The sequence below is a fragment of the Ctenocephalides felis genome, unplaced genomic scaffold, assembly GCF_003426905.1.
Source record: "Ctenocephalides felis isolate EL2017-DRISC unplaced genomic scaffold, ASM342690v1 CF-g0.4_SCAFFOLD_01170, whole genome shotgun sequence".
NCBI classification, from domain to species: Eukaryota; Metazoa; Arthropoda; class Insecta; order Siphonaptera; family Pulicidae; genus Ctenocephalides; species Ctenocephalides felis.
The window spans coordinates 37,919,531-37,941,337 of NW_020537324.1; the positions used below are offsets into that span (position 1 = coordinate 37,919,531).

Sequence of the window (21,807 nt, forward strand, 5' to 3'; positions counted from 1 at the left end):
TTACCTGTGCACCAATTTACCTGTCAACCCGTTGTATATGTCTACCAATTAACCTGTTCAACAATTTACCTGTTTAACCATTTGTCTATCAACCTGATTATTAATCTACCATTGTATTTTAAGCAATTTCACCGGCCTACCAATTTACCTGTCAACCCGTTGCCATGTCTACCAATTTACTTGTCAACCTGTTCATCTGTCTCGTTATTTGTATATATACCTGTATTTATATAAAAATCATCCAATTCACCTGACCACCAGTTTACCTATGTACCAATTGACCTGTCTACCTGTTCTTCTGTCTACGTTTCTATCTATCTATCTACTTGCTTATCTGTTTACCTGCCTATCAGTTTACCTGTCCATCAATTTAACTTTCTATCGGTTTATCTGTCTACCAATATACCTGTCAACCTGTTTATCTGTCTACCAATTCAGCTGTCCAATAATTTGCAAAAATATATTAATTCTGGAATTTTCGAGTGAAAAGGGTTAATATAGATCATTATTTATTTTATTATTGATGATTTTGAATATTGTGAAGGTAAAAAACACATTTATCTGTCTATCAATTTACTTATCAACATGTTTATCAGCACATCATTTTACCTGTCCACCAATTTACCTTTTCATATACTATACTATACATATACCTCGTATGTCTACCAATTATTCTGTTCACCGATTTACATATCATCTCGTTCTACATGCCTACTAATTAACCTGCCAACCTGTTTATTTGTCTACATATTCGTCTATCTACCAGTTGTACTGTACACAATTTTACATAACCTCCAATTTACCTGTCCACCAGTTGACCTATCTACCAATACACTTGTCTACCAGATCATCTGCCTATTTATCTGTCTATCTATCTATTTATCTGTCAGTTTACCTATCCATCAAATTATCTGTATATCAATATACCTATCCCCTAATATACATTTCAACCTGTTCACGAATCTATCCTCCAATTTACTTGTTTAACAATTCACCTGTCCATCAATTTACCTGCCTACCAATTTACTACTGATACTGAAACGGGTCGACTGGTACTTACCTGTTTATCAATCCACTATTTTACCTGTCAACCTGTTCGTTTTAGAAATCATAAATGTGTTTTTACCTTCACAATATTCAAAATCATCAAGAAGAAAATAAGTAATGGTCTATATTAACCCTTTCCGCTCGCAAATTATGGAATTAATATATTTTTTGCCGACGGAGCAAGAAGAACGAAAAGAATGAGAAGAAAAAGAGAAAGTAAAAAAAATTTAAAATTGTGACTCCGATGAATAAATTTAGCTGCTTTTTTCCCAAAAACCCAAATTCACAAATATTATATTGCAATCGTTCTGAAACGAACTAAACAGCCGTGAAATATGCCTACTGAGGAAACCACGTAAAAAAGCGCACACTACCTCGTAGGTGGCATTTAAACGTACTTTTTAAGTGATTTAAAACGGTAAATCTTAGAAAAAAAAATGATAATTTGTTTGTAGATAATTTTTTGCTTCACAATTTTGTTTGGGGTAATTTTGTGAGAAACTGACCATTTGGCTAAAAATCGCAAAAAAATCATTTTCTTACCTTTGACCTTATGCCTATTTTTTAGCTCGCACCGAAACGATGAAGACTTTTGAGAATACTGATAATTGTATTGTAAGCAATTTTTGTAACTTTGAATGCGTAATTGCCCGAACTATGTTGCACCTTCTGATGATACATGCCACTGCACATTTAACAGTCACATTGCTAGTTTACTAGGTTCACATATTTTAATTCTATACGATATATTTTCTCTTTTAGAATCTAATTTATATGCATATTTTTTCATTTCTATAATAATAAATACTTTATATTATATTATGATATAGTTAAAAAGTAATATGGAAAGACGTTTATATAAAGAACTTCGAGAATGCATTATATATCACGAAGAAATTTATGAAAAAGCAAGAATTTTGCAACGATGCATAGGTCCTGTGGCATTTGCACAATTTTCAGTCAGTGCGCTCATCCTCTGCGCATCTCTCTATCAACTGGCAATGGTGAGTTACTTTCAGAAATTGTATGGGTGGTATCACAAATTACATCGAGCTTAATTAAAGATATTAGGATATTAATATCCTAATATTATATTAATAGGAATGCGTGATTAATATTTTTAGGCAAATTATAATACGAATTAAAAAAAAACATATTAGATTCAACATACTGTTGTCCAACTTCGATTTTTATAAAAAATACGCTAGTCGTCCAATTTAATAAACACTTACACAAGGTATGGGCGTGTTTTCATACAGAATTAGCCCCACACTGGTATTTAAATAATTTTGATGCCATTTTATAGGTATTTTCGAGAAAATTCGAAATACTAAATTTCAAATCCGTAGCTCATTATTTGGCCAAGATATCAGTGAAAACATGTGAAAGTGGCCCCTTTTTTCAAACTCATTTTTTGTCGGAAATATGAGAGATATCAAAAAAATGTTAACGTCATTCTATTTATACTGATCTTGCTTATGCTGTTCATAACAAATAATGTGAAAAAATTTTATATATATTTTTCATTTTCCATTTTCTACCAGTGCTGCTCTTTGGACTACTTATATATTAGCATCATTCGAAAGCCTATACATTTTTCTTCTATTATTCAAAAATTCATTCAAATCTAAGTGAAACTTTGGGAGAAAAGTTGGAAAAACTTAGGCTTGTACGCGCGCTGCCGTACAAGAACACCCATATAAAGTCGCTTTGCAAGAGCGACGAGCAAGCATAAGGCTCGTCGTTTTCGCGCGTCTCGACAAATTCTGTATTTAAGTATGGAAATATTTATTAAAAACCAAAGTTTATTTATATCTTGTATATAAGTATATTCATTAGTCATAATAAAAAATCCAACGCGCCGAATAAAACAATAATTATTATTATTGATTATTTTCATTCGCCGTGTAAGCTTCTGACTAATACATTTCAATAGACAGTATGTATTCATAATAAATAATCTATTTGAATTTATTGAAAACAATTATTGATTATTTTCATTGCTCAAATATTTAATTACGGTACGGAAGTTTCAGTAATTTTCCTTACGGCACGTTGCCATGCACCACTAGTTGACTCTCTGTTTGTCGCACTGTAAAAGATATTGAAAAAAAATTGACGAAGTGCTATTTACAGTATGTTATTCATAACAAACAAAAAAGTTAAAATGTATTTTTGTACGCAAAAAGAATTTAACAAGATAAAATAAGATTAAACTAGTTGGTATTGATATTTTGCCTTGAGGCAAGTTACATGAATATCCCGATATGTGTAAATAATCGACTCAATCAATAAAAAATAAATTAATTTATGAGTGATTAAAATTATTCCGAATGGATTTATTACACATAATTGAAAACGAACCAACACGTTTACTCGGAGTATTTTCTAAAAGAAAATTTTCAAAAATCAATATTTATAATTGAACCAGTTTCCGTAGGACTTTAATGGTTTAGCCCTACAAGGCTCATAATACTTTTATAGCTATAGGAACGAAAAACTGTGATGAATTTTTAAAATTAAACTATTTGTCGTAAGACCATAATATTTCAGTAAGTTCTATAAGACCATAATATATATCGCCAAAAAAAGCTCCATGAAAACCGGCTCAATTTTTTTCCAACAGTTAATTACAAGAAAACGACTCTGTAGATTTTCACCTTAAACTCATATCACATCATTATCATTCCCAACTAATATATTTCGAACAGTTTTTGATTTTTTAAAATCGATTCGATAGTATGAGCGTAGACAAAAAGTTTAACACTTTTTTTTCAAATTACAGAGAAACGGCTAGGCAGATCGACTCACGATAATCCTCATTGAGAAACATCAAATGGCTTTTAAACTTTTGAAATCGGTTCAGGCGTTTTTGAGAAAACGTCGATCAAAGGTCTAAATTTGACATATGCCAAAAATCGATACTAATTTTTGCAAATTTTGAAGATTTTTTAAAATTGACCGACTTGTCGTAGGGCCGTAATATTTTAGTATGGTATACAAGACTATGGTACCTACCGCGAAAAAAAAATCATAAGAATCGTCTTTTTTTTTTAACTTTATTACAAGAAAACGGCCTAGCCGATCTTTATTAAAAACTAATCAACACGATTCCCAACCAATATCTTTCGAACAGTTTTTGAATTTTCAAAATCGATTCAGAAATGCGGGCTAAAACGTGGTCTAAAAATTTGTCACTTTTCTGCGATTTATAAAGAAACGGCTCGGCTGCTTGTCGCACAAAACTGAGAAACATTAGTCCTCATCGAGATACATCGAATGGTTTGTAAATTTTTGAAATCGGTCCGGCCGTTTTTTGATGAAAATCGATTTACGGCAAAAAATCTGTTCACATACGCATATACACACACATACTTTTTCCAAATTTGGTCTCATTCGATTCAGAATGGCTTGAAAAGTCGAGAAAACATAAAATTAGCGAATCGTTTTTTTTTATGAAAACATAAACTTCTCCTTCGGGAAGTTAACTAGTGGTGTATAGCATCGTGCCTTAAGGCAAATTGCTGGTACTTCCCGTGCCGTAACGATATGTTCGAGAAATATTAAATGTTTTCAAATAGATTATTATAAATATTGTAACATTGTCTAATATTTATAAGAATTATATAAACTGAGTTGCAAAGTTAAAACTATTAATTTAAAGTATATAAGTTTTAGAACTTTAGTCAAAAATAAAATTAAGATTTGAATTATTTTCGATATACAAAAAAAAACAAATTTGAAAAAAAAAATAAAAAAATGGAAACATTTTTTTTATTTCAAAAGCAATTATTTTGTTAAAACAAGCAGAAAATTCTTTGAATCATTCAAATCGGACGCTCAGTTCTCTCAAAGACTGCGATTTTTTGCACATTTAGCTCTGTATCTTCGAAAAGGCAGGACCTGCCTTTGCCGAAAACTAATTATCTCTTCTCCCAATCATTACAAATTCAATGTTTATTAGATCATCAAATCGGATACTCCGTTCTCTCAAAAACTCGTTTTGTATTTTCTGCACTCTTTTCGTATCGTATCTGCGTAACTGCTGGACCTGCCTTTGCCGAAAACTAATCAGCACATCTCCTTATCAATAGAAATCGAATGTTTTTTGAACATTTCAAATCGGTTGATCCGCGCGCCCGAAAACGTGGACGAAAAAATGCGGACATACAAAACACACACACACACATTTTCGGCCCATTACTATAACTACTCAACGGAAAGTTAATAAATTTTTTAAAATCACAATTTTATTCTTCACAGAAATTATTGAGATTATTGTTGTTGAAAGTATGGTTCAAACTAATCACACGTTCCGAAAACTGTGATAAATGTGTTTCAAATAATTTGAAGTTTTTAATAAGTAATAGATGCTAAACTACTTACTTTCTTTGCATTTATATTTAGCAATCCGGAGGTGATAAATCACCAATGGCTGCGTTTGCGACATTGTCTTACTTAGGATGCATGCTATGGCAATTATTCTTATATTGCTGGAATGGAAATGAGCTATTGATACAAGTAAATTTTTATAGCACATGTTTGTTTTATATGCTTAGCTCTGGCTATTAACTATTATCTGTCAATACAGAGTTGGAAGACGGCAGAAGCTGCATATGCGTGCAACTGGTATAATTGTTCGGCAACATTCTGTGATGCACTGCGTCTAATGATGTTGCGATGTTCTCGTCCTATAAAAATGACCGCAGGATCATTTATCGATCTATCCCTTCAAACATATGTCACGGTAAGCCAGAAATAGCCTTCTTATTAAAGCTTAAAAATTCACCGATAATGTCATTAATTTTCAGATTGTTAAGGCATCTTATTCCTTTTTCACTGTTATGAATCAAAACTCCAAATAGAAGAAAATCCGGATAAAATTGATAACAAACACATAGATAAAATACTCATGTTGAAAATATGCACTACATATAAGATATAAATTCTGTATAGTATAATTAACTACTAAAATGTTAAGTTTGGATTAAAAAAAATATTACAAAAAAGAACTACTGGTTTGTGGAATTATGTTTTAAAGGAAAATTCTAAATTCAAATTTGAAGTCAGCGGATAAAAAAGCTTGAATTAAACCTTGGACTTAAGAGTTAAAAATCTTCGAATAAGGTGGCATTTTGCATTGAAGCCACTTGGATGAATTTTAAGATATGTGTAAATAATCAATATAACTTAGTAAGAGATCAATTTATACCTATATATATATATATATATATATATATATATATATATATATATGTATATATATATATATGTGTGTGTGTGTGTGTAATATTTTTGCAGCCCAACCATCGAATTACAAAATTATTTATTCCATTAAACGTTTCGACACTTGATGTGTGTCATCATTCAGTAATCTAAAAAAACATATAACATAAATACACAGTTGATGATAAATATAAATATATAAAAGGAGGAAATTATACATACCAAACCAGGAAAAACAACAGAAAAAAATAATTATGATGTAAAAGTGATTGAACACTAAATTTGTGTAAAATAATACAATACTATTCTATTAACAAACGAGAAATAGAAGGAGCACATATTGCCCTCCTATATTTAATGTTATTGATAGCATTGCATTGTGGACACTGATCAAGGTTACAACGCAGTGTAGTCACACACGTGTAATGAAGGAGTGGGAGAGAGTTGTGAGAAACGAAATAAATTATATTTATATATATATATATATATATATATATATATATAAATAAATATATATATATATATATATATATAAATATATAAAACTACTTACAAAATTTTATCAAAATGTTCAAAATAAAATTATCAACAACTGGCTGCAAAGAAACTGCTTGCTCGATCTTTACTAGAAGTTGATCAAGAAAACGACGATAATAGGTCAAATTTTGGTTTACGTTAAATTCAGAACTGTTGAAATGACGAATAACCTGTAAATTAGAACATTGATTTTTTTGGCAAAAACAAACTTTTTCTAGAAGTTAGAAAGCACTTCAACGTGTCGAAAATCGTGTTTTATTCGCTGGGACTGCACCAAAAATTACCAATTGCAAATAACGCATATCATGTGACCTACTAGTGTAGTGGACAGACATTTTCATGGTGTTGTATCTTTACAAAATATTAGGCTGTAGAGTTAACCTATGGTCAACCCACTGGTTTGAAGGCTTTGTTTTCAAATCATTTATAAGTGTATAAACTTGGTGTATGTGGAACTTTGTCTTCAAGCAAGTTGCACAAACTTTCCAACATGTGCTAATAATCGATTTAACTATAAAAAATATATTCATTCATGAGCGCATTCCATGTGAAAAACTATCGCAGATTATTCAATTTTGTACAAATTTTCTCAAACATGTTAGTTATTTTTTATAAATGGTTATTGTACAAAAAACAAACTTGTAATATGTTCATTAAGAAGAAGATCCAAAAACGCAAAAAAATGTTTATCAATAAATGAGAAACGACTTGGCCGATCATTGACAAAAACTAATCAGCACGATTCTCAAATATTTGTGAATCAATCGATTTACAAATTTAGGCTATAACGTGGACCAAAAATTTGACACTTTTTTATAATTCTAAAGAAACGGCTCGGCCGATTGTAAGGCAAAACTAACCAGCACGAGCTGCTTATCGAATTACATTGATTTTTTAAATAGGATTGCGTATTTTTAAGAAAACGTCGACTAAAAATGAAGTTTTGACTCACGTAAAAAAGCGCTGCTCAAATTTTTTCAAACTTCGATAGTATTTTAAACATTACAACGACTTATCATAGAGTCGAAATTTTTTGGTATATTCGAGACGCCAATAAAGTTAAATCTATCGCCAATAAAGTTAAGTAAAAATTAAATTTCATCGTAAAGAAATATTTAACAATTAAATACAAAGCAACGACCCGACCGGTCTCTCAAAACTAGTCAGCATGATTCCCAAAAGATATCTTTCAAAGAGTTTCTGAATTTTTGGCTAAAACATGTATAACATTTTTTACACTTTTCTGTTGATTATAAACGGCCGATTGTTGCACAAAACTGACAGACGCTAGTCGTTATCTAGTTACATCAAATGACTTAAATCTTTGAAATCGGTTAAACCATTTTTGAGAAAGCGTTGGAGAAAAGTTAAAAATCTTCAAACTATTAATCAACTTTGGTCTCAAACGATTCAGAATGACTTGAAATGTCTAGAGAACATGAAAATTACAAGCCAAATTTTGTCGTGAGAACATATTTGATATTTTGCTATTATGTTATTTTTAAGGGCCGCTAAGGGACATATATGCTTGCGCGCAGGCGGCCACATACTCAGACACAGCCCTGTATAGGTCTAAAATACAATAATCCTTAGAAGTGTACAAACAGAGAATTGTATGAGTGGTAAACAAAAACATATATGTATCGCATCCGATTAGGATTAAGTGATATAATAATAATTAAAAGATAATAAAATGCTTCAGTTTAAAAAAACAATTATTGATTTTGAAAATCAGTATCTTTATCGGATAATTAATCTTATATATAAAAATGGATCGCAAAATGTGTTGGTAAGTGCATAACTCAACAACGCCTGGACCAATTTGGCCAATTATTTTTTTAAAATGTGCGTTGAAGTCCAAGGATGGTTGTTACGGCGAGAAAAAAACGAATAATTGCCGGGAAAACCCTAAAAACAGCCCTTTTCTTCTTTAATCGAGTAGGCAACGCAATTTGTAAAAAAAACAATGATCTATGTCATGACATTTTGTGTAATTTTTGATAATCTAATTTCGAATATATTTATATAAACATAGAAATATCTTTCTATTAATCAAGCTATATTGGCAGCCAAAAACATTGATGTAAATTAATTAAATTTCAAAATTCAAGAACAAATTACAGGCGAATCAGTTGATTCGGCAACTAACCAAGACGATCCACCGGAGTTTTTAAACTCCGCTAGGATTTTCACCTCACAATCTTCAGTTAAAGGTTGGATCGGCAGTTATAATGTTGCGAAATATCGACTAACTATATTCAAAGGATAGTATAAAACAGAAGATGTTCTCGCACCATGCATCCAATGCGTTTCCAGTGCGTTCATGGTATCATTAAGTGTTTGTGGTATTAATTTAGAAAACCCATGTTTCTCACATGGAAAATTGTATGTTGTTTGTTCCCGTATTGCAAAACCATCAGATTTGTTTGTCTATGCGCCAGGTAATCAAACAAAAAACATCGTTCATCACAAAACACTACAATGAAAATTGAACTGATTTTTTAATTATGATTTACATTATCAAAATTACTTACTTTTAAATGCTTATAGTGTTTTATTTAATTATTTTTAATTCACACTGAATTATTACCAGGGTGACGGTTCTGTTCAGGATAATTTTTTGCAAAGAATAGAAAAAAGGTAGGCACAAAACACCGCCACATTACAATTTTTTTTTTGCAGGACGAAGTCTGTCGGGCCGGCTAGTATTAATATAAAAATATTAAAAAGGTTCGCAAATTTTAATTTTTTTTCGTAAATTTTGAGTATTTTTGCAAATTTCGAAACTTTTTAAATAAAACGATTTGATTTTTCCTTTAATTCTTTGAAAATTTTTTAATTTTTTGATATTTTAGATAAAATTACGAAAATTTGAAAAAAATGCATATTTGATTTTTTTCGGAAATTTGAATATTTTAAAATTACTGAACTGCGTTTCCTAAACTAAACACGCCGCTAAATATACACAATAGCTATTTACAACATAAAAACTGAACGCTTCCAAAATCGAAGTACATAAATCAAGTACGCATTGATATTTACGTGACAAAATACAGCTTTCCTATTGGACACTGAAGGTATCAAAATAATTAATCCATCGCCGACTAGGACATGCTCTATTCGTAAAATGATTTATCATATCGTTGCTAGGTAACAAACTGTCCAGCATGAAATCTGGCGTCGTGTGCACCGGGCTTTAAATTATTATTAATATAAGGCAATTCATACATTTCATTTTGGAAATTAGCCGTGCAATTTTAGCACTAGCAGGTACTCTCTTGGGCGACATATTTATGAAAGGTTACGATCCTAGACAATATACTACTACTGGTTACGATTGTAAAGGAAAAAATAGAAAAGAAATATAATGACTTTACCTGTATGTCCGGTAAATGCTATTATATACTTGCGGAAAGTGGTACTTTGTTCTTGCAGGTTAAATCGGAAGTTTGGAAAAACTCTCAATCTTAATTGCAAATCCGGCTGGACGAGCCAAAAATGTGACTTGACTTTGATTAGAAATAATCAGACCACCAAAATTGCTAGTTAATCTCGAACAATGGAATGTATTTTTAAAAATAAAACTTTTTTTGATAATCGACTAAAAACAATAACTCTAAATAAGAAAAGAAAACTTAACGAAACTCTCACTAAGTACCGAAACTATTAAAAATTAAAGAATTCGAACGAAAGTTAGGTAAATTTATCACTGAAACTGAACCATGAAGGAAGGCGGTTGTAATCTGCAAGGTAGATTAATTTAGAAATATCTGTACAAACTAGCACTAGACTGAAACTCGAATCGGATTAGATTCGGATGAGGCTAGACCAAGGATGAGCAACCCGCGGCCCGCCAAGCATTTCTCAACAACAGATTATTTTTTTTAGATATTTTATCAAATACGGCTTTAAATTAATTTATTTAAATATTAGTTAAAGCTTCAATATTGCAAGAAAAATTGAGATCTTGTCCGAAAACATAGCAAAAACGCATTTCTAAATTTAAAATAATTAAATAAGTAAATATTATAAAGTCGCGAAGGTTAAATCATCGTAAATTTGAAGAATTCCTGACAATTTAGATCGTGAATATGTCAATTTTCAATACTATAGTTCGTTAGCTTAATAGTGATGCAATGCTTAAAGGAGTATACGACATTTCGTCATTTTGGTAATAAAGTCTTGTGTTTTACTTTTCATATTCAAAAAAAGAAAATGTGAACAAATTTCAATTGTGATGCAAAATAATACAGATTTAAAAAATGCATTTTTTCAGTAAACATCGAATGTCACACACTCAATCCAGACAACTCTTTTTTGTGGACCTGTGCTAATTTCAACCATAAAATTCATAAAAAATTACCACCTATCAAAACTGAGTAAAACATATCAAAGCTGCATACGCGTTGCTACTTACCGCCTTAAAAAAATTAAAATAAAGAACAAAATCTAAAAAAACGGCTGATATTGATAAGCTCATATAAAAAAAGCTGTGTCAAATTTTTTATTAAAGTTTTCAAGTAAAATTATTTTTCTTTTAAATATTATTTGTTTTCATTTTGTATTAATATTCATAAATACTTATAATATTCACTCGTAATTTTATAAAATATATACTTTGTTCAGTTTTATATTTTTGTTCTTTTCTTGTGGCAATTTTGTAATTTTGTTGCAATTACATTATTCCCGCGCTCAGTCAATAAATCTTTTGATTTAATTTTAGATCAGACTTCTATCAGAGTTTATGAAAAAGCTTCAATTTTATTTAAAAAAAAGTTATTTATTTTTTATCACTTTGTTCTTTACTTTAATTTAGATGCGAAATGAAAAACTACACACGACTCTAAATTTTAATTGTTTTATAATAGTCATTTTAGTAGTCCAATCATTTTTTATATAGCTCGGTAATCGATCAAATAACTATTATCGCCTTTTTTGTAAACGCTTTTAATTGAAATTCGATCAAGATTTTTCTGAGCTTATAACAAAGCTTAAATTTATCCGCTCTATCCACTGCAACATTTTAAAAATGCCAACGAAATGGTTACCTCCGATAAAACTGATTTGCAGGCTTATCCTATTGTACAAATATTTTTCGATGTGCATAATAAGTAAGTTACATAGTTTTTTAATGTCTCACAAAAGGAGCTATTTCAGCAAAAAAAAATAGAAATTTAATTGTAAAATCAGTAGATGAAACTCTTTTTGATAGATAACTGGATTTTTTTTCAGAGTATAATATAATTACAATATGGATGTTAGTATTTTAGCGTTGCAGTGAGTAAATTATCAATGTAATAATATTTATACATTCAGAATTAGTTAGTCATTTCTTATACTAATAATTTTCTAAAAATATTTTCGACAGCTAAACGTTCTCCGGGTCAGCTAGTATATATATATATATATATATATATATATATATATATATATATACGAGGTCTGTTCAAAAAGTACCCAGAATTTTCGTTTTTTCAAAAAAATATTTATTTATTCGTCTACATTAATGTGGTCCCCTTCAAAGTAGTCCCCCCCAGATATAATACACTTATGCCAGCGTTTTTTCCAATTTTCGAAGCACCCTTGATATTCACTTTTTGATATGTCCTTGAGCACTCTCAGCGATTTTCTTCAATCGAGGAAAACCGCCGTCCTTTCATGGGTCTCTTCAACTTTGGGAATAGGAAACAGTCACACGGAGCCATATCTGGTGAATTTTTGCACTTTGCAACACTTTATTTCATTTTTTACGCAAAATTTAATACAAATTCTTTGACTTTTCAATTCTTCCATTGTAAAAATCGCCGAGCTCAGAAAAACACGTCGAACCTTAGCGACTACCACAGACAAAGTAAACAGTGAATATAGCTGAAAATTTCATCATACTTTAGGGGCATGTATACCAACACAATAAAAAAAAATTTTGACAATCAGACACTCCAGACCCGCGAAATTTAATTATTAGTAATTCCGGGTACTTTTTGAACACACCTCGTATATATAAATTACGTGCGGCCCGCCATAAAATTTGAAAATTTAAATTGGCCCGTGGGTTAAAAAGGTTGCTCGCCCTTGGACTAGACTGACTCGGAAGAAAAACTCGAAAATCGACCAAATACGTCAAAAAACCGAATTCGTCCGAAGCCTCAATGAGACCGAACTCGGAAACAAATTAAATTGTCATAATTATTTGAAATTAATAATCACATAAAAATTGAAGAATGATTGAAATTAGTTAAAACCATATAAGAAAATAAAATAATTGTAATTAAAAATTATGTGAAAATTGCAAGATCCTAATTTAAATTATTTATAAAATTGTGAAATTACTTAAAAATCATGAAAATGATAAGATATTAATTAAAATTAATCGACCTCCATATGATAAATAGAATTGAAATCAACTAAAATCAATATTAAAACGTATGGAAATGGCAAGATTATTAAAATTAATTGAAAATCATGAAATATGCAAGATGCTAATTCAAGTCATTTAAATTAAATAAAAATCATATGAAAATTTGGAAATTACAAAACCATATTTTAATTATTTAAAATATATTTAGATACTTAAAATTGCAAGATCGTTGAAATTAAAACCAAATAAAAATTAAAAACCTGAATCAGAATTGACCTCATATCAATGCATGAGTCAAACAATTTTTTGCAAGAAAAGGGACAGGAAACCTGGATTAAAAAGGAATAGTTTTGTTGATGTATTGCAAACCTGAGATAGCAACTAAATTAATATCTGAACACAATAATCCTCAATGTGGAGTCACCAGAAGTCATTTGTTCTGACTTTTTAAGTAAGTAAGATTGAGATACCTTAATAACTATGTAAACCCTAAAATTAAAAAGTAATTAAAGTATAAAATCTACCTTTATTTGGAAAATAGTACGGCAATATCACAAGGTAATGAAAAAATTCATATAAGGCAACAGTTTACAATTTAACAAGAATATATTTAATATTCAGTAACAGGACGTTTGGCCACCCATTCCTTAACTTTTGGTAGAACGAGTACATTATCTACAACTGCTTTGAGATTTGGATGTTTTGCTAGTAAGTCCAGCCTGGCCATGGCACTCATATAATCGATCATTCCAGCCCAAGCAAAATCAGCCCATGTTAACTAAATAGAAAATAAAACAATGTACAATGTAATATAAATTGTTAACATTAATTGTGCACAAGATATGAATATAGAATATAAAGAACATGATATGTGCATTATATTTATATATATATATATATATATATATATATATATATATATAAACAATAGTAAATGAACAGAGCAAAATTGATACCTTTTTCAAAGCTAGATGGCCATCATTGGATTTAGCAACAGCATCTAATTTGTCCAAATAATAAGGAATAACATCTGCTAAAACTTGCTGGTATTTTTTTTCTTTTACTGCCTCATCTGCTTCGTAATGTGCTGCAGCTAGCTCTACAACATAATTTCATCAAATTACACCAGAATAACAAAATGCTTTGAGTAATAAATTTTCACAGTATGAAAGCGCATTTCGAAATAAAACCAGACATACCTCTGTACGTCTGATTTACAGGTTCTTTTAATATTTGAAGGTACATACTTTTTTAAACTCGCTTTTTATTTTAACAGTAAAAAAAATATATGGAAAATAACTAATATATTCAAAATTGTCTGAACTATAATTTAGAGCAAATAATCCCGAATGATCTGTTTGTACATAAAGTTAAATCAATTTTGGTAAGTTGCAAATAATAATTAAATTGATGTGGCAAATTGACAACACAAAAAATTGCTTGAGTATTCTGTACGCGAGACAAATAATTCCACTATAACTATTCAGAAAAATTTAAATCATTTTAAAATATTTGGTCAACATACTTGCTCTAAAATCATGAACTGTGTCCACAATAGCATCAATTTCAAGATTCTCAAGATCAGTACTTCCTGCAAGATTGTATTTCTTTCCTAGGTAACGACACAAGGCAACACTTTGGTTCATTTTACGGCCATCCCATTCAAGAACTGGCACTTGACCAAAAGGCATAGCTGTAAACACAGTTTAGCATATAATGAATCCATTAGAAACATTATTAGTTGTTTTATAAGCACTATTATGTAACTTTAAACTATTTAGTATCAGTAATTACACATTGCATGTTGTGTACATAAATGTATGTATTGTGTAAAATAAACATATATTGAATAAAAAATTTAAATCTATGTTAGAACAATTAAGAATTGGCTTTTGAAAATAATATATCTATACAAATATCTAATTTAATTCATACTTGGTTTGATTGAAGGCCAATCTTCACGATTGAATCGGTAATCTTCAAAATCTTCTCCTCCATAAGAAATTAGCATACGTAAAGGTTCAGCAAGAGCCTTCACAGGGAAATAAGTTAACTTGTAGGCTGGCATTGTTAACAATCTGTGAATGTAAGATATTTTATACAAAATTCTTATAAATAACAAATAAGGATACTGATCAAAGACACTACTTAAACACTACTGTAATAATGTATACAAAAAACAAATCATTCATACATTTATATCCATATAAAAGAGAAAACAATTACGTGACCTCTAAATTATATAGAAAGAGATAAGATCCCTAATCTTTTAGGACATCTTGTTAGATATCTTTTAAATTGAATTTATTATTATAGCTATACAACATATATGACAAAAATGGAGTAAAACATTATTAATTTCCAATTATCAATTTTGTTTGATAACGTTTGCAATCACAATATCACTTAATGAAAAGTAGTACCGAACAAAATTGGCAGGTTACGCACAATGAATAATCAAAGCAATAATATTGTGCAATAAAATATCATTATTATAAAATATAGAACATAAATACCTTTAATATGTAGCAATGTATCGAAAAATAAAAGGTCACACAGGCCGACAAATGAATCGACTGAACTGGACTGAATCAACAAGCTAATTTGATTATTAGCGGTATCAATGAGTATCCATCATAAAACAAACATCAGGACCATAGATAAGAGAAATATAATAGATAGCAATGTCTGTAGCTCCACAATTTTAATTCTCCATACTGGTCATAGGGGCGTGACATAAGTAGCACGTGAATTTACCACTTCTTGACAAAGTTTTTATCAAAGTATTTAGACAAAGTATTTAGACAAAGTATTTATATTTTGGAAAATATATTATTATTATTATATATTATATTATATATATATATATATATATATATATATATATTTATATATATATATATATTATTATATTATAAAATATATTTATCATGATATGTAATAAGCAAAAATCGGAATAATTTTATATGATCAAACATTCAAAGCATACAAGAATAAACTTTTAACTAGTTGAAAGTGGCATTTAGCCTTAAGGCAAGTGCATGAACCGAAATGTGCAATATATAATTAACTTATTCGACCAAAATTTAAATTTAGATATTTAGATAAATGATTTGATATATCTCAAACACATTTAAATTAACTGTAATTATATTAATTGTAGTGCACAGACACATGCTTGTATGTAGCAAAATTTTAACTTTGTTATTCCAACTTGGCTTGGCGTTCTTTTTGCAAATCTGATCGCGGCTCTTTCTCTTCGAATTCATTCCAATAACTTATTTTAAATTTGTGAAACACAAATATTGACTTATCACATCACAGAAGCGAATTTTGATTCACATCAATAATATTTTTTCAAACTTTGACGAATTTTTAAAATCAAACGACTTGTCGTAGGACCAAAATATTTTAGAATGATCTATAACTAAAGACTATGATATCTATCGATGAAATCGATTCAGAATTGTGAGCTAAAATGTGGACGAAAAATTTCACATTTTTGCTAATCACAAAGAAACGGCTTGGCCGATCGTCGCGCAAAATTGAGAAACGCTAGTCCTCATCGAAATACATGAAATGGCTTTTAAAATTTTGCAATCGGTTCAGCTGTTTCTGAGAAAACGTAGACATCCATCCCCAGACAATATTAGAATACCCCGTGTTCGTGGCCATGGCCCTCATAGACCTTATACAATACATGGACTGCTAGTTGAGCGCATAAAAAGTGTCAAAAGATGTTCTATGGTATGAGGGCGTACGAGGGTAATTTTGCGGCCGAGATATGTCAAATACGAACACGAGCTTTACCGAGATTAGTCGAATGCACTCGATCGCTTAAATTTTACAGTTACTTGGGTTCACGTGATGTTTGATCGTTCGGGTTTTTAAACTAAAAGAGGATAAAAATATACCTGTTGTAAAATTGTTAAAAGTAAAATGTCTTCTAAAATGTGTAAGGTAAGGTGCCTGATTGCAGTAAAACCTGTTTTGTGCTGTTCTGTATGCTTCGCAAGTATTCCAGGAAATTCGACATTGATCGATATAAAAAATCGAGGATATCTTTCATATCCTTCCGAAGAAATGTTTAATTTATGTTTATATATAGAAAGCCTAATTCAAAATTCTTTAAATTTAATGTACAAAAGTTCATATGAAAGCATGATTCTCTGAAAGTTGAATGACTTGGGACTTGCACATTTTTTTAGATTAAGTTATTTTCAGCAATTTGTCCAGCATTATCATGACCTTATCAACTTTGTCGCAAAAATTTACTTAACAATTAGAATGCACCATGGAGAAAGAAAGAAAAGCAAAGTTGATAAATATGTACTCCGCTTTCATACGAAAATTGTGCTTTTTAAACACCAATAATAAATATATTACATTTAAACAAATATTTCATTATTGCTTTCTAATTTCCCATAATAGCTCTAGCCAACTGTCCTTATTTTCAGTGAATTTTATAATATGTAAAATATTGTTTTAATTTTTTTTTTCCTAATTTCCCTTAAACACTTTGTATAACTAAAATAAATAAATTAATAAATAAATAGTTCATTACATTCATTAGTTCAATATAAATTGTATATTATATAATATTTTGCCAACAATTTCGAACACACGGACTTTCATTTGACGTTTAAGCAATCGAGTTTGACATATCTCGGCCGCAAAATTACCCTCGTATGCCCTCATACCATAGAACATCTTTTGACACTTTTTTACTTGAGAAATGTATGGGGACTAGCAGTCCATGAAATTGTATAAGGTCTATGATGGCCCTGCATCTATCTATTCATACATACACACACATCACATACACATACTTTTATCAAATTTGGTCTCATTCGATTCAGAATGGCTTGCAGCATCGAGAAAAATAAAAGTAGCAAATCGGATTTTGTCGCGAAAACATAATCTTCCCTTTTTCGAAGTTAACAATATTACAAATAAATATTTATGAAGTTTTAAAATGATATTAAGATGGTAAAAACTAAAGTCAAAAAAGCGCAACAATAAGCATTAATCTAACTAAGTAAGCAATGACTTTTTAAATTAAAATGCTTCAATGTTGTTTAGTAATATTCTAAACAAAAAATAATTTTAAAATTTTATGAAATTAAGAGTAAAAGTGAGATTTGATTTGATTTGATTTGTCAAAAGAACAAATAATTCATGTACAATAAAACCATATGAACCTAAAATTTATATTGATATAAAAAATTAAATATAACAAAATCTCGATGTAAAATTTTCGAATTTAGGATTAAGTATAGCTTATTTATGGGACTGCCTTTTTTGTTAACTATATATAGTTATAAAAGATTTTAATGAATTCGAAAACATTCTTTTAAAAAAGCAAAATATTTTATGTAAATTGCAGAATCTCAATTCGATATTTGGACGATTACAATAACGAAGAATCAATGATTAATTTGTGAAAAACGATTGCATATCATGTATATATACATATGATATGCAATCTATGCGTTAACTATAGTTAGCTTATTTACGGGACTGCCTTTTCTGTTAACTATATATAGTTATAAAAGCTATATATAGTGATATTATTTCTTGAATAATAATTTATTTAAATGTTTTTTTCTTTATATTGGTAATAAGATATTATACTAGACAATCTGGGCATGACAATGTGGTCCTACATGTATCTACATTAATTTACAAAAAATACCATTCAACATAAAGACAAATTACTTATTTTTGGGTGACCGTATATAATTCGAAACATGCAATGCCAAGTTAATTTATGCCCAACATTCAATATTATAATTACATGATATTTAATTTAAACATAATCAAAATCTTAACATATTTATGTTAAAATATTATATTTTAACATAATCAAAATATCATTTGAACCACGTTCTAATATGTGTTGATATCATTCAATTGACCGAGTCAGCTTTGTATTTAATTAATTTTAAATATTTCATTGGCATTGACATCAAGATCCAACTAGAGCAAATGGAAACGCCCAACATGGTTATTTTTGAATGATTATAATTTTCTAGTTATTCTTATTATCATATTTATTAAATGTATATTCAATAAATTTTATTTTATTTTCTTAATCATTTTATTTCTCGACTACCCCCTCCTCCATAAAAATGTTTAAATTTTGAATATCTAAAATAATAAACTGATATTTTTAATTATTTATTCTGATCATAAAAATAGCACAGAATAATTTATGTTGAGAAAAATTTCATCAAATTTGCAACTAGTTTTGTGATACATATATGTAATTGATTCCTTATGTGCAGCAGATGATCATAAAGTTTCACCATGATAAGTCAGTCCTAAACTTTTGGCAATAAAACTATAGATATCTGTTATTTCTTCTATCTGAAAATAAATATAGTACATGTTTCATCATTTATGAAAACAAACTAGCTACATATTTTACTAACATTCAAAATCTTCAAAGCAACCCATGGCTTCATATAAAAAAAGCACTTTTCTTGCTACCTTTCCTATAGGATTACTATACTAATCATTATAGCTTCAATAATTAATTTTCTAATCGAATAGTAACAATAGACGAGAAGTGAAAATTATAGACAAGAATAGTAATTTATCAATTAAAAGGTTATGATTTTTTTTAAATTAATTAATTTGGCAGATATATAAATAAGTAAGATTTAAAATTCATAAAAAGGTATAATGTTTACTTGCAAAGACTACAATTTAATAAAAACTTAATGATTCTGTTAGTGGATGTTAGGTGATTATTAATTTATCAAATGTTTGAGAAAATCATACCATTTGGTCATTTGCAAGAAAGCTTTGACCCTATGCCCTTCCTGATTTAAAATATGTGTTATGTTGTATAACATGTATAATAATAGGGCCAAAAACGATAAAATATAAAGAGTTATTTATGTAAAGAGCTATTATCGATTCCAAAACATAAAATATTTGAATAATTTTTGGTAATATATAATCGTTCATCACTTACCACTTTAGTGGTAGGTTTTCCACCCCCGTGACCGGCACGTGTCGAAATCAAAGCCATGAGCGGCTTCTGTTGTATTGGAGAGTCACGAACCGCATGTTGCAGTGTTGCAATATACTTGAGCGTATGCAGCGGCACAACCCGGTCGTCATGGTCAGCAGTTAGCACCAGCGTTGCTGGATATTGCTTGTTCACTTCAACAAAAAAAAGTTATAAACAAATTAACTCATACATAAAAATATTAAATAAAATAAAATAAAGTAAAATTGCAGATAATCTCTTCCACCTTAAACTAAGAATTAAGAATATAAAAATTAACTCAATAGGTTAATATACTAATAAACATTCTTAACAATGATATAAACATACAAATAATATAAAAAATTTTAATGTAACGTTTACTTTTAATGATTTTTGGCACAAAAATATATATATGAAGCGTTCATATTTTTATTTTATTATTTATCTATGAAAAGCCTCTAACAGAATAATAAAATCACTAAAGTTATAATATATTTATATATAATTAATCATAGAATGAAAACAAGTTCAGCCTAATTCTCTCAAAGTAAAAGTTTATAATTTTCCCATAAGATCAGACATGCTAATTTTGGCTGCACTAATTTCAAAAATTAAAAAGCTAATCAATAAAACTCAATGAGAACCCACGTTGTCTGGTCTTCCATGACGATCTTTTGAACAATACTTAGTAGAGTATTGTAAAATTTTTCATCCATTAAACTTTTTATAAAATAATTTTTAAATATAAATATTTATAATTTAATATACAAAATTTAAAAGCCATTTGTTGCAACTCATCGAGGACTAACGTATAGTTTTGCGCAACCATCGGTCGAGCTGTTTCTTTGTAATTATCAAAACTTTGTAATCACAGTCCCAAAGAACATACTAAAATATTAAAGTCGACCAGCTTTGAAACTTTTAAATTTGTAGTTAAACAAAAAGTCTTGATTTTTCATTGATCCAGATTTTGAAATCTGGGACAATTATGTCATTATTTCTGACTGTGGTCCTAGAAATATCATTCAAGGTCACAGTTCCAAAGCTTAAATAAACAAAAATATTTTTTTTTTTTTTAATTTTTTTCATGATAGTCTAATAGTACCACTCCATTTTGGCTTAACTTTGAGTTCTGGGACACTTGTATTATATATATATATATATATATATATATATATATATATACATATATATACATATATATATATATATATATATATCAGTAAAATATATGAGTCTTATTTGTGATGCAATCAAGCATCTATTTGTTAATGTTTATAGTTGAAAAATTTTAAAATTGTTGGTAAAAAAACTATAATTGTCTATTTTAAAAATTATTGAACGATATATAAATTTCATTGGAATCCAAAATGAATAATTTAGAAACTATATGATACTATGAAACTATATAGAAATAAATGTGAAGATCTTCTCCAAAAATATTTCATATTAAAACTATTTCATACTCTTAGATATTGATTACATAGCCATAAGAACTATCTTTTTTTAAAATAAATAATAATATTACTAACCATCAGTTGGTGTTTTAATATTATGCAGTGGAGAGTAGCTCAACAAATTGTGAAAATGTTCTCTTCATCAGAAGTTCCATAATCAGATGACCAGGCATAACCAATTG

The 21,807-nt window shown here is 29.1% G+C and overlaps 3 protein-coding genes across 3 annotated transcripts in view; 1 reads left to right on the forward strand and 2 right to left on the reverse strand.

The window, feature by feature from the left end:
• Positions 1–2,805: 2,805 nt before the first annotated feature.
• Positions 2,806–5,912, forward strand: LOC113368150 (odorant receptor 67c-like). The gene is made up of 4 exons (XM_026609718.1): positions 2,806–2,823; positions 5,455–5,568; positions 5,639–5,794; positions 5,859–5,912. The coding sequence occupies exons 2-4, from the start codon at positions 5,479–5,481 to the stop codon at positions 5,910–5,912; spliced, it is 300 nt and encodes a 99-aa protein (XP_026465503.1). The 5' UTR covers positions 2,806–2,823; positions 5,455–5,478.
• A 7,784-nt stretch (positions 5,913–13,696) lies between these two features.
• LOC113366270 (glutathione S-transferase-like) lies at positions 13,697–15,820 on the reverse strand. The gene is made up of 5 exons (XM_026607851.1): positions 15,685–15,820; positions 15,104–15,246; positions 14,694–14,861; positions 14,125–14,267; positions 13,697–13,946 (listed from the first exon to the last, which is right to left on the reverse strand). Exons 2-5 carry the CDS (start codon positions 15,234–15,236, stop codon positions 13,779–13,781), a joined length of 612 nt encoding a protein of 203 aa, XP_026463636.1. The 5' UTR covers positions 15,237–15,246; positions 15,685–15,820; the 3' UTR covers positions 13,697–13,778.
• A 3,588-nt stretch (positions 15,821–19,408) lies between these two features.
• The window catches only part of LOC113366277 (prolyl endopeptidase-like), a 10,150-nt gene continuing 7,751 nt past the window's right edge, over positions 19,409–21,807 (reverse strand). Inside the window, exons 15-16 of the mRNA XM_026607857.1 lie at positions 20,151–20,341; positions 19,409–19,537 (exon numbers count right to left, since the gene is read on the reverse strand). Of these exons, the coding sequence (XP_026463642.1) occupies positions 19,463–19,537; positions 20,151–20,341 (266 nt within the window). The 3' untranslated portion in view covers positions 19,409–19,462. The remainder of the gene's footprint in view (positions 19,538–20,150; positions 20,342–21,807) is intronic.